The sequence below is a fragment of the Amblyraja radiata genome, chromosome 34 (assembly GCF_010909765.2).
Source record: "Amblyraja radiata isolate CabotCenter1 chromosome 34, sAmbRad1.1.pri, whole genome shotgun sequence".
Classification (NCBI taxonomy): Eukaryota; Metazoa; Chordata; class Chondrichthyes; order Rajiformes; family Rajidae; genus Amblyraja; species Amblyraja radiata.
In genome coordinates this window covers 24,890,249-24,908,798 of record NC_045989.1, presented here as the reverse complement: position 1 = coordinate 24,908,798, position 18,550 = coordinate 24,890,249, and the positions used below count along the sequence as shown (strand labels likewise).

At 43.1% G+C, this 18,550-nt stretch overlaps 2 protein-coding genes across 2 annotated transcripts in view; one reads left to right on the top strand and one right to left on the bottom strand.

Annotated features, from left to right (window-relative positions):
- The window catches only part of tm6sf1 (transmembrane 6 superfamily member 1), a 55,465-nt gene extending 54,293 nt beyond the window's left edge, over window positions 1-1,172 (bottom strand). The window contains exon 1 of the mRNA XM_033050085.1: window positions 1,076-1,172. The gene's annotated coding sequence lies outside the window, so the exon portion shown is untranslated. The remainder of the gene's footprint in view (window positions 1-1,075) is intronic.
- Window positions 1,173-1,397: 225 nt separating this feature from the next.
- idh2 (isocitrate dehydrogenase (NADP(+)) 2) lies at window positions 1,398-16,944 on the top strand. Its single transcript, XM_033050401.1, has 11 exons — window positions 1,398-1,637; window positions 7,129-7,220; window positions 7,933-8,098; window positions 9,928-10,088; window positions 10,477-10,620; window positions 11,196-11,332; window positions 11,954-12,105; window positions 13,671-13,783; window positions 14,453-14,550; window positions 15,547-15,639; window positions 16,577-16,944. Exons 1-11 carry the CDS (start codon window positions 1,505-1,507, stop codon window positions 16,662-16,664), a joined length of 1,377 nt encoding a protein of 458 aa, XP_032906292.1. The 5' UTR covers window positions 1,398-1,504; the 3' UTR covers window positions 16,665-16,944.
- The last annotated feature ends 1,606 nt before the right edge of the window (window positions 16,945-18,550 follow it).

Genomic DNA, 18,550 nt, shown 5'->3' with positions numbered 1-18,550 from the left:
AAAACACAAAGTGCTGGAAAAACTCACCATGTCAGGCAGAATTTTTTTTTCCCGCCACTATCATTCTGCCAGCTCATTTCATGTAGGCACCAGGGCACAGTGAAATGTCTTTGTGCATACAGCTCAGCAAGACTGTCACCATATATAAGCACACATTCTTATTATTGTCATACAGTGTGGAAAAAAGCCCTTTGGCTCAACTTTGGCCACACCAACCAACATGCCCCCATCTATCTTTGTCCCATCTGCCTGCATTTGGCCCATATCACTCTAAACCTGTCCTATCCATTTACCTGTCCAAATGTTCAGCAACCTGAATGTACAAAACCACCCACTGAGTCCATATGCATTGCCCTTTAAACCTTTCCCATTAATGTACCTGTTCAAATGTGTGGGGAGGAACAGCAGATGCTGGTTTACAATAAAGATAGACACAAAAAGCTGGAGTAACTCAGCAGGACAGGCAGCATCTCTGGAGAGAAGGAATGGGTGATTTCGGGTCAGAACCCTTCTTCAGTGGGTGTTGTGATACAAATGTGAAGTGAGCTCTATATATTCTCTCCACGAATGCTGCCTGATCCGCTGAGTCACTCCAGCTTTTTGTGTCATAAGTGATAGGAGCAGAATTAGGCCATTCAGCCCATCAAGTCTACACCGCCATTCAATCATGGCCGATCTATCTCTCCCTCCTAACCCCATTCTTGGTTCTTGGCCCTCAAATATTCGAAATGGAATTTAAACTGGAGGTGGCGGAGGGTGGACTTAAACAAAAAAGGAGAAGAAGGGCTACCTTAAATTTAGTTGCGTCTGGTTGAGTAACTATGGCAGGGTGAAGACTATTCCATGCTTTAATTGTGCGGGGGAAGAATGAATGAACTCTCCTGCCTTCTCCCCATATTCTCCTGACACCCGCACAAATCATTACATCCCTTTTTTTTTGTATTCTAGCCCTCTTGAAATATGCTAGCAATTATTGTCTACCTGAGTCCTGGTGTCTACCTGTCTAAATGCCTTTTTACCTCATGTTTCTTTTTTTAAATTCCAGGAACTTTCTAAGAACATCCAGGAATGTCACCTGGATATCTCTTCCTCAGCCAAAAGGTGTGTGGGTTGTGATGAGTCTTGAGTGGTGAGGAGGGTCGATGAGTGAGTAATGCCGCTCCAGGGCAAATGGCGAGACGAGGGAGGCCGGGTGGTAGGGGGGGGGGGGGGGCCCGGCGCGCTGACGTCAGTGACCCCCTTTCCCCCCCCCCCCCGAGGAGCGCCCGGCGCGCTGACGTCAGCGTCCTTCGTTGCCCCCCCCCCCCCCCAACCGGAATACCAGGCCAATGGTTGGTCGGGGGTGGATGGCGGCTGACGTAAGCACGCCGGGCGGAGCGCTGTCGGCGGGCGCGCGCACGCAGGAAAGCCGGTCCGAGGGTGTAAAGCGCGCGCGTGGCGCGTGGTAGAGGGCAGCGCGAGGGAGGCGGCAGCAGCGGAGTAGTCGACAAAGGCAGCGGGAGAGATGGCAGCTTACCTCAGGGCATGGAGCCGGCTCGGCATCAGCACCGGCATCAGCCGCCAGCCCAACACTACCGCGGTGACGGCGGCAGCAGCTGCGGCTCCCGCACTCTGCCAGGCGGTACAGAGGCGCAGCTGTGAGTGTGTTCGCCGCATTCTCTCATCTTCTCCTTCACCTTGTTGAGCCGACCCAGTCCCTCGGTAACGGGGCCCCGTGATGGCGGGACGGACACCAGCTCCCTCCCCGCCACCAGCTCCCTCCCCGCCACCAGCTCCCTCCCCGCCACCCGCTCCCTCCCCGCCTCCATCCCGCAGGTCATCGCCGGCCCATTCACCTCCACCTCCCTGCGCCCTCGGCTCACCCCGTCCCTCCCCCGTCCCACGGCGCTTGCAGCCGGCAGGCCCGGGTAGAGGTGGGGAGACGACGGTGGTGGTGGTCCGGGGGGTGGGGGTCGGGTCAGCGGCCCTCCGGAAGCTGCAGTGACCGGCCCGCTGCAATGTCCTTGCTCCCCCAGGAGGTCAACTCAAGGTCGGCGGCGGCGCCGGGAACCAACCTCCCTACATTCCTCCCTCTCCCCCCCCCTCCTGTCCTCCCCCCCCTCCTGTCCTCCCCCCCTCCTGTCCTCCCCCCCCCCTCCTGTCCTCCCCCCCCCCTCCTGTCCTCCCCCCCCCCTCCTGTCCTCCCCCCCCCCTCCTGTCCTCCCCCCCCCTCCTGTCCTCCCCCCCCCCCTCCTGTCCTTCCCCCCCCTCCTGTCCTCCCCCCCCTCCTGTCCTCCCCCCCCTCCTGTCCTTCCCCCCCTCCTGTCCTTTCCCCCCCCTCCTGTCTTTCCCCCCCCCTCCTGTCCTCCCCCCCCCTCCGGTCCTCCCCCCCCCTCCTGTCCTCCCCCCCCCTCCTTCCTCCCCCCCCCCCTCCTGTCCTCCCCCCCCCTCCTGTCCTTTCCCCCCCCTCCTGTCCTTTCCCCCCCCTCCTGTCCTTCCCCCCCTCCTGTCCTCCCCCCCCTCCGGTCCTCCCCCCCCCCCTCCTGTCCTTCCCCCCCCTCCTGTCCTCCCCCCCTCCTGTCCTCTCCCCCCCTCCTGTCCTCCCCCCCTCCTGTCCTTTCCCCCCCCTCCTGTCCTTTCCCCCCCCTCCTGTCCTTTCCCCCCCCTCCTGTCCTTTCCCCCCCCTCCTGTCCTTTCCCCCCCCTCCTGTCCTTTCCCCCCCCCGTCCTTTCCCCCCCCCCCCCCCGTCCTTTCCTCCCCCCCCCCCGTCCTTCCCCCCCCCGTCCTTCCCCCCCCCTCCTCTCCTCTCCCCCCTTCCTCTCCTCTCCCCCCTTCCTCTCCTCTCCCCCCCCCCTTCCTCTCCTCCCCCCCCCCCCCTCCTCCCCTCTCCCCCCCCCCTTCCTCTCCTCTCCCCCCCTTCCTCTCCTCCCCCCCTTCCTCTCCTTCCCCCCCTTCCTCTCCTCTCCCCCCCTTCGACCCCTCTCCCCCCCTTCCTCTCCCCTTCCCCCCCTTCCTCTCCTCTCCCCCCCTTCCTCTCCTCTCCCCCCCCTTCCTCTCCCCTTCCCCCCCTTCCTCTCCTCTCCCCCCCTTCCTCTCCCCCCCCTTCCTCTCCGCTCTCCCCCCTTCCTCGCCCCCCCTTCCTCTCCTCCCCTTCCTCTCCTCCCCCCCCCCCTCCCTCTCCTCTCCCCCACTCTCCTCTCCTCCTCAATTTCCATTCCACTACTTCCCCTTCCTCTCCTTCCCTTCCTCTTCCCCCCCCCCTTTCCCTCCCCTCCCCCCCCCCCTTTCCCTCTCTCTCTCCCCTCCGATTCCCTTTTCCCCGTTGACGTGGCCGTCTCACTCAACGGTTTCCCGCATCTGCTGCAGTAATCCGCTTTGTGAGCCTTTCCCTTCCGCTACTCCCAGCATGTTATATTCCCAATGCCCTCCCTCCTTTTATGAAAGGAGAGGACATGTGCAGCACAATCCCCGGTCGCTCTTTTGACCTGGAAGCTTTCAATGCGTGGAACAAATGACACTCTTGTAACATTTCTTGTTTTAGTCAATGGCAGTAAATTACATTGATTATGAAGTGGAATCAGGCTGGAAAAATCCGTTTAAAATTCGTGTCTTTCGCATAATGTGGCCTCCGAATGGGCGCTGCGGATTGAATTTCAGAGTTCTTGTAATCTGATCCCATGTATGGGATTGGTCCGTTGTAATTGCTACCCTTTTCTCTGGATTGTACAGTTAAAACAGTTCGTTGAGATTAGTGCATTGGTCAAATTTATTCTCACTTGTTATTGCTAAAGTGCTTATTCCAGAATAATCTCGAATTGATTGCTGATGCGATTTTTAAATCTCTCAACTGACTGCAGGCCTGACTTCTATTTTTAAAAATCAAGAGTGGTATACTGGAGTGTGGGTTACATTTTTATTCTCTCCTGATTTCGTGCTGGCACCATCCTCAACCTGTAATACTGTTTCAAAATGCCACCTCATCTTCTGGCTGGACACATTGCAGACTTCAAGACTGAATAATGAATTCAACAATTTCAGATAATTTGTTTCTTGTGTCTTAACTATGTTGCTCTCATTTATTATTATTTCACCTTTCCATGTGAATTTTCTGTCATTTAATCAAATTTGTGCCTCCTATCCAATCACAGACTTCTCACTTGGCATTCATGCATTTTAGCCATTCATCTGCTGACTTCTGTTCTGATGGGAGGACATTGACCTGAAATATTATATTAATTTTTCTCTTCAGCCAAACCCTAACCCGCCAACAAATGATCATATGTCTTTTTATTGCTTGTTTCCATCTTTTGCAAGATGTTGCATTTGGATGATTTTTAATCATAGTGATAAATAAAGGCTTCCTTATGTCACTGTTTTTCTTTGGGGAATTTTTAGATTTTAACTGTTAATTCTTCTGTTGTTTACCACTAAGTATAAAATTAATTTTTAGTATCGCTAAAAGTTAACTTTAGTCCATTTCCATAGGCTGACACATGTTTTTCTCTCACCCTTTGGCTAATCTTGAGGAATATTGTGAAACTCAAATCCAAATCATTCTCGCATTCCAATTTTAGCATTTCTAATGCAGCAGTGGATGTGAATATTCAAAACACCACTTGTGCAGAAATGCAGTGGAAAACTTGATAAATATTTAGTATGAAAGGTATTGAAGACATCTGTGCTTTCACATTTTCCCGTGCCTTATTATCCGTGGCCTCATTAGTTTCTCATGGGAGCAGAAAGCCAATCAACTTCTGATCGACGCACTGCCACTAAGTTAAACTACTGGCAATCTTATCTCTACTAATTTTATGCCACGTCCCTTGATATTATTCTTAATCAAACTAGCAAGTCTGAAGAAGGGTTTCGGCCTGAAACGTTGCCTATTTTCTTCGCTCCATAGATGCTGCTGCACCCGCTGAGTTTCTCCAGCATTTTGTGTACCTAGCAATCTAACAATCTGCTTTCTTGAAATTTTATCAACTACTTTCGGGCAAACTTTCTTATTTGCATTTGTACAGTGTTTTCTAATTTCGCAGTGGTTTAAGTCGACATTTTAAAACTTTCTGATCTCTTTCTCGGCTCCCAGGCAGAGGAAAAAGCTTCTGTATTTGTCCCATTTAATTTCTCTTTAACCCTGTTTAACCTTGCAATGCGTCATCAGAGGCCAATATCATGCTTTCAGATATAAGGGCAAGTAGAACTGTAAGAAATTAGCATCTGCCTACTTGTATATCTGCTCAGCTTCACAATATTCTGATTATTTGATTTCTATCATGTAAGTGGAGTCCCTAGCTGGTAGGTCAAGGCTGAGTTATAACATTGACTAGACCCTCTGCTTTTATAAAAGGTTTTAATCAGATAACAATGCAGCCTGTGCAAAACAATGCTGCTTCAACTGTAACTGCATTCTACTTGAGGAGTAATGTGTGAAGTAAATCTGCAGTATCTTTTTTGTAGTTAACATTGCAATGCAATCTAGTATTTCTGGAGATCAGGCTTTGTTCTGCCATCACCCCTCTTCTGACTTCTCCCTCCTATCTTCCCCTCCCCCACCACCAAAATCAATCTGAAGTAGGCACCCAACCCACAACATCATCCATGTTTGATGCTGCCTGACCCGCTGAATTATACCAGCACTTGTTGTTTTGTATAAACCAACATTTGCAGTTCCTTGTATCTCTTATATTCTTAATGTGCTTTCTTTTCTGCGTGCCACACATTTCATGATTCAGAACATCGTCTTGATTTTGTTGAATCAAAACTAATACCTTTTCTAAAATTACTTTATTTCTGTTTTATGACTTTGTATGGACATTGTTTTTTTGCGGCAAATAATGCGACCTTCGAATGTCACCTTGTAAATATCTTGCTCCTTTTCCACGAGTAGACGATTATAAGCTAGCATGAGTAATCCTGGGCATGTAAAATTGGCTGTATGCCAAAGCAGTGACACATTCTGTGCATATAATTGCCCTCAAAGTTCACAATAACCTTGAAACTACTGAGGTTTTTGATTTGCGTCTAGACATTGCTAAGAAATCCATTGCACATTTTTTCCTGCTGTTTTTGAAACATTGGGAAGAATCTTGCTTTCGTTTTTCAGGTTGGTGTCCGTAGTTCTGAGGTTACAGATTATTAAAATTGCCTCTATTTTCATTGATAGTCCTGAAATTAACTTATCAATGGTTTCCTAGATTATAACCTATAAGGTGCAGCAGGCAGTGAAGAAAGCAAATGGTATGTTAGCATTCATAGCAAAAGGATTTGAGTATAAGAGCAGGGAGGTTCTACTGCAGTTGTACGGGGTCTTGGTGAGACCACACCTCGAGTATTGCGTACAGTTTTGGTCTCCTAATCTGAGGAAAGACATTCTTGCCATAGAGGGAGTACAGAGAAGGTTCACCAGACTGATTCCTGGGATGGCAGGACTTTCATATGAAGAAAGACTGGTTAGACTCGGCTTGTACACGCTAGAATTTAGAAGATTGAGGGGGAATCTTATAGAAACGTACAAAATTCTTCAGGGGTTGGACAGGCTAGATGCAGGAAGATTATTCCCGATGTTGGGGAAGTCCAGAACTAGTGGTCACATTTTATGGATAAGAGGGAAGTCTTTTAGGACCGAGAAATGAGAAAATCGTTTTTTACACCGAGAGTGGTGAATCTGTGGAATTCTCTGCCACAGAAGGTAGTTGAGGCCAGTTCATTGGCTATATTTAAGAGGGAGTTAGATGTGGCCCTTGTGGCTAAAGGGATCGGGGGGGGGGGGGGGGGGGGTATGGAGAGAAGGCAGGGATGGGATACTGAGTTGGACCTATACTCCTGCACCTATTTTCTATGTCTATGTTTCTATAATCAAATTTAACAAACTGCAATACTACATTTCTCTCTTTCAAACAACATTACTGTAAACTGTTCATTTGTGGACCCTGCCCTTTCATTGGCAACTGTAGATCTGGTTTGCTGCAGTTGGAAATCCTAATTTGTGATTCTTTTCAAAGACAGCACAAACTTCAATTTTAATGAAGATGGAAAGAACAATTACAGCATTTAAACCCATATTGAATAAGCTGTTCTTTATAGATGGTCTTAATTTTAATGATTGAATGATTGGATTATTTGACTAAGCAGCCTTTATTTGAACAGATGCAGACAAGCGTATTAAAGTGGCTAACCCCGTGGTTGAAATGGATGGTGATGAGATGACCCGCATCATCTGGACCTTTATAAAGGAGAAGGTAGGAATCTTTTGTCTTGTAATTTTGACTGCTTGCATGGCAGTGGGGATTAATCAGTAAATAACGTGTAATGTAAGTGGGCAGAAGATTTGAGCTTTTATTTAACACTATAACAATTTTCTTTGAATTCGAGGGTAAATATTTTTCTAACAAGATGTTAGCAAATAGTTGTTTGTAGTGAGTGTGTCATAGGCATGTAATCGGAGATTGGGAAATGCACGATTTCAGATTCTGCTATTTCAAATTGCTGATGCCAGAGGGTATTGAAATGAGGGTTAGATTTAATGGATGGGCAGGAGTGGTTCAAGGATTTTGTTTTTGATTAATGATGTAAATATGTGGGGGGAAAAGAACAAATAATGTTGGAAAAAGTTGAGTTGAGGTGGGGGTGGAAGGTCAGAAACTTTGAGCAAGTGACCACGAATGGAAATTAGATCTGTATCATCTCACAACACAACTGGTTTAGATTTTTAATTTCTAATACTCTGCGAAGGGCATTCAGTGTGTAGAGCAGTAGCTGGGCCGATAATGTGGGCTTTGGGGTCTATTCTTGTGAAATGCTGTTTATTATTGAATCATCAAAACTGGCACTGTATATCATGATTAAAACATTTGGTTGCTGACATATTGTAAAACTGAAAACCTGCTGAATTTTCTTGCTATTACATGTCTGAGTATTATTTATCTGAAAATAAACTTTTTAAAATTTTAGCTCATCCTTTCCAATGTTGATGTGGAGATGAAGTACTTTGACCTGGGATTGCCACATCGCGATGCTACTAATGATCAGGTTACTATTGACTCTGCACTAGCAACCCAGAAGTATCATGTTGCGGTTAAATGTGCTACAATTACTCCTGATGAGGACAGAGTAGTAGGTAAATGCGTCCTTTTCTCTTTTCTGTTTCAGTTAGTAACTCTATAACTATTGATTAATTTTATTTCTATAGTTCGTGTTTCAGTGCCTCAAGATTTGCATTATCTTGGTCTAATTAATATCAATTTTGCCTCAATGAAATTCTGAAATTTGCTCTCTGCTGGTAGTTGTCAGCTATGTTAGTCCTGCCATGTTGCTGCCCTGGTGATAAGAAGACCTAAGTTAATGTAATAGTCTCTTATTTGGCTGAACTAAACCAGATTCTAATTTTCTGCCAATATTTAACCTTCAATTAACAAAACAAATTGCCTAATTTATTGATGATGATGTGGCCATGATGATGTCAATCTAGATTAAATATGTACATGAGATAATTGTTCAAAAATAAACTAGGCTGGAAAATAAATCCCGATGTATCCTATAATTGAAAGCGTTCATTAGAAATATATGGAAGCATCAAAACTAGCCCAAATTTAGTAGGAGTGATAAGTACTGCATTACCATAACTGCACTGCTTTCCATGAAAATAGTCTGATGCTGCCTAATGCTGCACTGCTTTTGATACAATAATGTAACCATGCTGTTGATGCAAGGATGCAAGTTTTCTTATAGCATATTCGTATTTTGCAAAAGTGCATTTATATAAAGGCTGTCTGTATGGCAGACGTTTAGCTTTTTTCTAATGTTCCCAGTTTAATTATGACTGTGTGCTTTGTGTGTGGAGTTTGCATGTTCTTCCATGGCTCCATGTTTCCACCTGGTACTTGTCTCTTCCATGTCCCAAACTTGTGCTGGAAGGTTATTTGGAGACTATAAATTATCCATTACTGTGGGCAAAATAATTGGATATGTTGATGGATGTGAGAAAATGAGTTGAGACCCTAGAGACACAAGGTGGCAGAAAAGGGTGTAGTGGGATTTGGATATTGGAGCTTTGATGGCCCTGACTATGGATGGCTCCACAGCCCCAACTGCGGGAGAATAAAGAGGGAGAAGATTGGACTTTTTACCTTCCATCACAGTGAGGAATGTGGGAAGCAGCTGTGGTGGATGTTTATGTTAACTTTTACTTTATGTGGTTGTGTGTTTTGTTGCTTTTCACGTAGTATGGCTGTATGGTAACTCAAATTTCACTGTACCTTAATTGGTACATGTGACAATAAACTGACCTTGAAACCCAAATGACCAAATAGTCTCCTCTGTAAAACTAATGAATGCTTTATTGCAAGAAGTGGTTGGACTGTCACTCCAATGGTGTGGATAAGATGTATATTGCACTGGTGAGGTGGAGATCAGAGTGTGAAAGGATTGGAAGTGAATGCTGAGCAAAACAGTCCTGGAGGAACTCGGTAGGTCAGGTAGCAAATGTGGAGGGAATGGACGGATGACATTTTGGGCTGGGACCCTTCAGTCCTGTCCTGGCACACTCTGTCCTTTCCATCCACCAATGCTGCCTGGCCTGCTGAGTTCCTCCAGTACTTTGTTTTGCTTAAGATTCCAGTCTCCAGAAGAGGATGCTGATTGTCGTTAGGTGAAATGGGGTGGCAGTCAACACCTGCCCAGAAACACCTGTTTGTGTTATAAAGCACAAAAGAGAGATTGAGGCATTATGAAGCAGTTTAATTTGTGTTTATGTTGCAGTTACGATTACAACTTGAATGCAATGTCAGATATTGAACTACAACTGGAAGCATGTAGAAGGTCATTTAATTCACTTTCGAGTGGTGCAAGACTTTTCTATATTTAAAATGTTGAAATGTGAATGCACCTTGACTGTTGATCATTCTTTGAGTTGTTAAATTGATACCTCTATTGTTCATGATTTTGCAGAATTTAAACTGAAGAACATGTGGAAGAGTCCAAATGGTACAATCAGAAACATCTTGGGTGGTACAGTCTTCCGTGAGCCAATAATCTGCAACAACATCCCCCGCTTAGTTCCCGGTTGGGCTAAACCCATTACCATTGGCAGACATGCACATGGTGACCAGGTAAGTGATTCATAAATCGTGACCTATCTAGGAATACCCATATTACCATTTCTGTTTATTTGTCTAATTTCATTAAGAATGTTATTGCCTCTGCCTGTCTGGTTGATTCAGACGAGCCCTGTTTGGTAACACTCAATGCAAACCAATATTTTTCGTCCAGCATATCCTTTTTTAATGTCATTTACGAAGGGTAATTTTCAATTTTAATTCTATTCTCTCATTCAGTGTAGTACACCTATGCATACATTTTGTTTTGCATTCAGCAGTCTTTAATTGGAGTTGAAATAATCAATTTCATATTATAGAATTTCGTTCTTAGTTGCTATCTTTTTTAAATTATTTAGATGTTTGTGTATCTCCACTCGATTAACTTGAGTTTATTTTACAGTACAAAGCTGTAGACTTTGTGGTGGACAAACCAGGAAAATTCAAGATGGTCTTCACTCCAAAGGATGGCAGTGCTGTTAAGGAGTGGGAGGTGTTTGACTTTCCAGGCGGTGGGGTCGGAATGGGCATGTACAACACAGATGAGGTAATTTCTCCATTTCTAATTATGCCTTTTTCACAACTAGACAGGTCTGCTTGAGGACCAGTGTGGGATTTTCTTTATTGTGCAACTCCTTGGGGCAAGGATGTTGTTTACTATGGAGTTGCAATCCTACCTTTAGTATTTTGAGTGGGTGCCCATTCCCCTTTTTGGGGTAGAGTTGTGTCGTTATGACATGGCCATGAGGATGGTAGTCAGCAAATCTGGTACGTTCAAGCCTGGAATCGGCATTCGTCCCTAACAACGTGTAACATTGCTTTGATGTGCAGTATTTGCAATGTTACCTGCAGATTTGGCAAGAAGTAGGCAAATGGGATCAGGGCAATTTTGAGCTCCTGAGTATTTTTTTCTGTCTTCCAATCCTTTAATTTAAAGAAAATTTATTTTAAAAAATGGCTTGATTGTTGACTCCATGGTGTAATGTAAACACTCCAATGGATGCACTCTTTGCATCTGCCCATTATTCAGACAGGGTGGGTAATGAGCTTGAAATGAAATATTTGAATTAAGAATGCCTGTTTATACCTTCCAGTCAGACTGACTCCTCTTGTTTTCTTTAGTCCATCAGTGGCTTTGCACACAGTTGCTTTCAATATGCTCTGCAGAAGAAGTGGCCACTTTACATGAGTACAAAGAATACTATTCTAAAAGCTTATGATGGGCGTTTCAAGGACATTTTTGAAGAGATTTTTCAGCAGTAAGTATGTCTTGCTTCTCTTACAACCTTTGTCCAAAATAAAGGATGACATTTTTAAACTTTGAGATATCACATCAAAATGTACATGTACCTGTAGCCACTATCATACAGCTATTGGAATTCTGCCATTCCAAGCTGTCCTACAATTTATGATTCATCTGGTGGAGAAAAACTGATGAAGGTTCAATGGCAAAAATGATGAATTGCACGATTATTAAATTGACTGTGCTACTAATATAGTTGAGGGTAGCATGAAGTCTTGGGTATTCACATTTTTAAAGTGGCAGAACAAGTGGTAATGAATAAAGGAACCATTACTTTCAACAGGTCATCAGAAAACATTCACTGTACCTTTTTGTTTATTGTACTAAGGTCATAAGGGATAGGAGTAGAATTAGGTCATTTGCCCCAATCAAGTCTACTCTGCCATTCAATCATGGCTGATCTATCCCTCCCTCCTAACCCCATTCTCCTGCATTCTCCCATAACCTCTGATACCTGAATTAATCAAAAATCTTTTTATCTATCTCTGCCTTAAAAATATCAACTGAATTATATGATTATTAAAATTGTTTTTTTGTGTTGAGTTATCATTTTGGATTTAATCATTTTCTCCCACAGAAAGTACAAAGGAGAATTTGAGAAGGCTGGCATATGGTATGAGCATCGCCTCATTGATGATATGGTTGCTCAAGTGCTGAAATCCTCTGGTGGATTTGTGTGGGCCTGCAAGAACTACGATGGTGATGTGCAGTCTGATATTCTAGCTCAAGGTGATTGCTTATTTTAACCATCATTAGTAAACTTGTCTTTGAAATCTAACAATGTATATTTCACTCGGCTCTGTCCACGCAAGCTGAAGAAAGCATAGGGTGTCTGTTGAGAAGAAATTGGAAAGGGGGAAAGTATGTTTTTTTGGTTTTGTTTTTTTACCCAGTTTGACTTTGTAGTGTATTTCTGGGGCTGGAGAAATTTTAAAATGCAGGGGTTGGAGAGTCCAGTTATAGCCCATGTAGATACTGAGGACGTTGATTCTGTTGAAAGCATGATCAGCCAAGATCTGTTAAAAGCAAGGCCACAAGGAATCTTCCAGGGTAATCTTAAAAACATTTGTACATGTGTATGGATAGGAAGGGTTTAGCAGAGCTGCCAAGTAGTACGGATTTTCCGTATTTTGTACGGAAATGCGATCAGAATACGGATGTACGGATTTCCTTTGTAAAATACGGATTTTTTAAAAATCATCCCGACTTCCTGTTTCATCTTGCTGCTTAAAAAATGCAAGGATATAAAAAGTCATACTGTACCTCTAATAATTATAGCAGATTAAATCTATTAGTATTTTAAATTTCAAGATCTGCATGATTATTTTTGTAAACTTTGATCTACCTGTCCCGCTCCAGGTTTACACAGCGTTGTCAGTTTAACGTGTGGGAATTTAAACGAACAGCGCGATGGGTTCTAAAAATAGCGCTCCCAGCTGGTGCACTATTGCCTTTACACATAGCGCTATGACTACAGTGCTGTAGGTCACAGACTGTTAGGGGAGGGAGAGAGGGAGAAGGAGAGAGTGTGGGAGGGAGGGAGAAAAAAGGAAGGGGGGAGAGGGAAAGAGGGAGGGGGTGGGAGAGAGGGAGGGGAAGGAAGGAAGGAGGGATAGAGCGAGGGAGAGAGAAGGGGGCTTCCAAAATGGCTTCCACATCATCATCTGGTGCTAAAAGCAGGAAGCAGCCGTTCAAACAGCAGTATACAAAGAGATGGCAATGAATGCACTGTCAAATTAGGTGCATAGAAGAGTTATGCATTCTTGTACTCTTACATGGGTGTGACCGCACATAGGAAAAATGGCACCGTGTAAAAATACGGATTTCCTCAGCATAATACTGGTTTTCAGGTACTAGAATACTGAGATGCTCTGACAAAACTTGGCAGCTCTGGTTTAGAGAGACATGGGTCAAGTGCAGGTAAAAGTGACCAGCCAGAATACAGATTTAGTCGGCACAGACAGGTTAGCTGAGCCTGTTTTCATGCTCTAATTCTACCATCTGTGCTAATAATACATGTCTAATTTCATACCAAAATTAGAAGTGCAGTTTCAACTTCTCTGACCCTATAAGGATTGAAAGTCTTCTTGCTTTGAGTGCTCCATTTGCTTTGTGCCAGTAAGCTTAAAATAGTATTGAAAATGATTTGTGTTGTAAAGCCAGTAAATCTATAATATAAATATTATTGCAAAGGCAGCTCGCAGTGCTTTACAACAATGTTGAAGATCCCACATTAAAGTGATGCTGAATAATCAACTGTTCTGTTTTATATATGTGTTCTTGTTTTTCTTTAGGATTTGGTTCTCTTGGCTTGATGACTTCTGTTTTGGTTTGTCCTGATGGGAAGACAATTGAAGCAGAGGCCGCACATGGCACAGTCACGCGTCACTACAGGGAACACCAGAAGGTATGCAGTGAGGTTGGTGGTTGGGGAAAATGGGCTGTGGCATTGGGAGTGAAGATTACTGGGGCTTTGTTTTTCCTTTGCACTGCTTTGTCTTACACAACCCCGATGTTTGTACAACAGTGCTTAAATGGTTTCACAAATATGTCCTCTGAGAATTGCTATTCCAAAAATAAATATTGGACCCTTTTATACTGAGTAAGCCCAATCATAAACCTAATTTATCTGGGCATCCTTACAATAATTCATGCTTAATTGGTCTTGAACTTGGATTAACTACCATGCTCATTGGTGTTAATCCAAAAGGGAGCCCTTTAAATAAGGATTTTAAATATAGGCTTTTGTAAAATTAATCTCAAACTCTGAATTTATTAATTACAATCTACATTTCCTGTGGTGTCATTGTCACGCCTGTATTGGCTCTTTAGAAGTTCAATTAATTCCATTCATTGCTTTTATCCTCCAGCCCTATTTTGTTCCTCTGAGTAATTAACCCATTCTCTTTGAAATTACTAAAGCTGGTTAGATTGTCCTAATTTCAACTGAAAACAATTTTGATAATGCAGAGTTAAATCTTTGAATATTTAAGTGTGTTAAAATCATGGCTTCGGTGAAACAGAACTGCACTATATTCTTGGTTGGAAAGGGCTGATCTGAATGTTCCTTTTGCAGGGCAATCCTACTAGCACCAATCCTATTGCTAGTATTTTTGCATGGACTCGAGGCCTTGAACACCGTGGGAAGCTGGATGACAATCAAGAGCTCATTAGGTAAAGACATGGGTTAAATATTTCTTGAATAATCAGTTAAATTGTAAAGTGTTGGCTGCCATGGACGCAGATACTACAGTGGTATTTAAGATGCTTTTATATAGATATTGGAAGGATATGGATCATGTGACCAAATTAAAATCGTTTTAGGATCAGATTCATTCCACGGGTTCCCCTGTGACCTGTTAGGAAACTACTGGCATAATTTAAAGTCATTTAAAAATGTATTTAGCGTGTAGTCAGTTGCACTCTTTGATCACCCTGTTTTTTTTTTTTACCATTTCAATAATGTATCTCTGGATGAGTTTGGGTTTGAAATCCAAGCTGCTTATCCATGGTCCTATGGAGCCATTGCATCCATCTCGGTGATTAGTCCAATCATGTCAGTGCTGTCTTCTGACTGCAGAGGTCACTGGGGAGCCTGTGGAATGAATCTGGCCCTAAAATGGTTTTAGTTTGGTCACTGACTTTGATTTATTAATGCTGTACAACATTGTAAGCATTTGTAGATAGGACCATGTGGATTTCATCTACATAGCCTTAGCCGCCCAAACGCCTGACAACTAGTACTCATTTCTTAACTGGCCTGACTGGGAGGATTTCCTGAATAGTAAGAGATTGACTGTCAAAGACTGCATAAGTGCCTGGGAAGGACCTTTCAAGTACAGGTGGAGTCCCTTATCCATCCTGTGGCTGGGTGTCATTGCTTGACTGGCAGAGGTGAATGTAAAAGCTGACATCAGGAATGTGTTTCCTGGTCTCGGGCAACACTTCCTTGATTCATATCGCACCCTGCAGCTGACATCAGAGAGATTCCTGAAAATGACCACGTTCCGTGATTTAGCAAAATGCTCACCAGTCCCAAATCTGGTATTAATCCTCCAGGAACTGTTCAGGTATAGCTTCTATCTGCAGCAACAGTATTGGATTCAATTGTAACTTGTTATATTTAAATGTGCTAATACAGATACTCTAACATAATTTTTCCCTTTAAAGGTTTGCTCTAACATTGGAACAGATTTGCGTTGAAACAGTTGAGAGTGGTGTCATGACAAAGGATCTGGCTGGTTGTATCCATGGACTCAGCCAGTAAGTTTAGTGTTTTAATTACATCAATTGTTATTCCAAGTCCTTCTGAGATTTTGATTAATTTACTATTTTACAATTAAAATTATGCTGATAATACAAGGTTGTTTAGGATGAACTGTTTGATCTGTACAAAGAGACTGCACAAATCACTTATCAGCTAGGTTCATCTCAGCACTTGACTAGTATGCATTTATTAAATTAAATTAAATTTCTTTATTTATATAGCACATTTTTAGTCAACTTGCATTGACCCCAAAGTGCTTCACATAATTACATCCACACACACACAGGCAAAGGTGGGTGAAGTGTCTTGCCCAAGGACACACACAGGCAAAGGTGGGTGTCCTGGAGCTGTCCTGGAGCATTCAAATTATAATCCAGACTGGAATGGCCACCATGCGAATTAGAGAAACTGGTAGCCTAGACAGTGAGGACATGGGAATTTAGGTTGATTTTCACAGAGATTATGGGTTAGAGGGGGAAATCTAACGGTACTTTAAAGCTGTTGAGGTTTGGGTATAAAGGCAAGAAGCATGGGGAACTGCTACTGTCACCCACACTTTTTATATGGTCGGTTATGTGAAGGTGTGAGCGTGATGAGTAAATGCACTGGGGTTGCCTGGGTGAGAGGACAAGTTAATTTGGCTAGTGTAGGTGGGACATGTTGGCCCGTGTGGGAAAGTTGGGCCGAAGGGCCTGTTTCTGCACTGTATCACTATTTAGGAGTGGGAGTCAGCATGTCAACCATTGCATTGTCATTGTTACCCAAGGAATCCGTGGTGACATATGGTGGTTGCAGATTTTTAACAAATGGAAAATCAATTGCAAGGCCTCATGTAGATATGCCCTAGATTTTTTTAAATAAGGATGCAGGAGAACTTAATCACAAGATAAATATTTGTCTTAAAATTGATTTTTTTCTATTTTCCTTCTGCAGTGTCCGACTGAACGAACATTATGTGAACACTACTGACTTCTTGGATGCTATAAAGAATAACTTGGAAAAAGCCCTAGGCAAGAAGTAGATGGTCTAAAAGATCCATTTTACCTCATTTTAACTTAAGAATAAAGTCACATCAAATAGAAGGGGAAAAAGCCAGTCATTACATATTTTTTTAAGTTTTAAATTTATTAAGGATCTGATTTCCCAGTATTGCCTGGGAGGACATTGTACAGAAGTTTGTTGGGAATTGATGTGAGTTTTGTATTGTGAAACATTTCATTTAAGATCTGTAATATATTTGTCACTAGGAATGAAGTTGGCATTAATTAACAAGAAGCAATAAAAAATATTTTAAAGTGCAACTTTGTATACTGTTTTGATTTTCATTCCAAAGGACAGTTTATGCAACAAAGTAACTGTGCAGGCAAAACAAATAATTATTACTTGGTGTAACAAATTTGGCATTTATAAGTGAGTTCGGTATTCCAAGTGAAAAACATTCGGCGGCATGGACACAGACCTGCACCTCATCCGCAGCCAGGATCGATCACGTGTTTCTGACGCTGGCGAACCACCACTGGATGGGCCATCCCCGTCCCCTCCCGAGTGCCCCACCCAAGCTAATGCTTTGTAATCGTTCGTAGCAAATGAATGCTGAATGTATGTTGCTCAGATCACTATAATGAGACCGATGCTGCTACACCAAAGGAAACATGCAATGCATGGAAACAAAGGTAACAGCCAGCAGATGGCGCTCTACACATTTTTTAACCACAAGTGGCAGGGTTTTGGAACTCATTGAGACATATGTGACATTAGTGTGAATTTGTTTGTCATTCGACTGATACTATAGTTTTGTAGAAAGTCACAATGGTGTACATTTTAACATGGTATTGCTGCTTTTCAGTGGAGGGCAACATCTGTAAATAATCTTACCTAATGATTTCTGGCAACACTGGGACCAATTAGAGGTTTTTTTTTACACCAAATGAGTTGGAGGATGTTGACCATTTAAGAACTTTACAAAATAACGGATAAGGAAGAGGTTAATGGCTCCCTCCGTCTACCTACAGTATAATGAAGGATCTCAACCTGAATCGTCACCTATTCCTTATTCCCAGAGATGCTGCCTGTCCTGCTGAGTTACTCCAACTTTTTGTCTATCTTTGGTTTAAACCAGCATCTGCCGTTTTCCTTCCTACCCCTGTAATAACAAGTATTAGCAGATGCTGGTTTATACCAAAGACACAAAACAGACCAACAAGCAGGTCAAGCAGTATTGTTGGAGAACGTAGATAAGTATCATTTTGGGTCAGAACCCTTCTAAATCAGTCAGAAAAAGGGTTCCAACCCAAAATGTCACCTATCCATGTTCTCCAAAGATGCTGCTTGACCTGCGGAGTTACTCCAGCATTTTGTCTCATCTATACGAGGGTTTGGTTAAACATGTGAATACATAACCTACAGTTGAATTCCCTATACCAAAGGAACCTAGCAGCCAAAGGAAGACAAAAGTGGTGCTTTCTTAGCCCTAAAAACATTCTTGGTCATCACTGATCTTCAGTGCTGTTCTTGAGCATTTTCTTCTCCCAAATCTGTCTACCAGCTTTTCTAAAGTGACAGATGTCTTTGTGTGGGTGGGTGGCTAGCATTTTGCAGTCCATTCTCCAATCTGTCCACAAATCTGTATTGAACTATACCTGAAGAGTTGGTATTCCTCAATGTGACTTAAAACTCTTTCTTTGTCTTAATGTGACTAAAAACTCATTCTACATGTAATCCCACAAGAATTGCAGAACTTTAAGCCTAGTCATCTGAGCATTTCCTTAAACCATAAGATAGCTGGCTTCCAATACAGAGACAAGAATTTATAGTTGACAAAAAGTTGGTTAGTTTGGTCTTCCAAATTATTTAATATTGCATAAGTGCTATTAGATTAACAGTCCTGAATCATCCCCTCTGCCCACC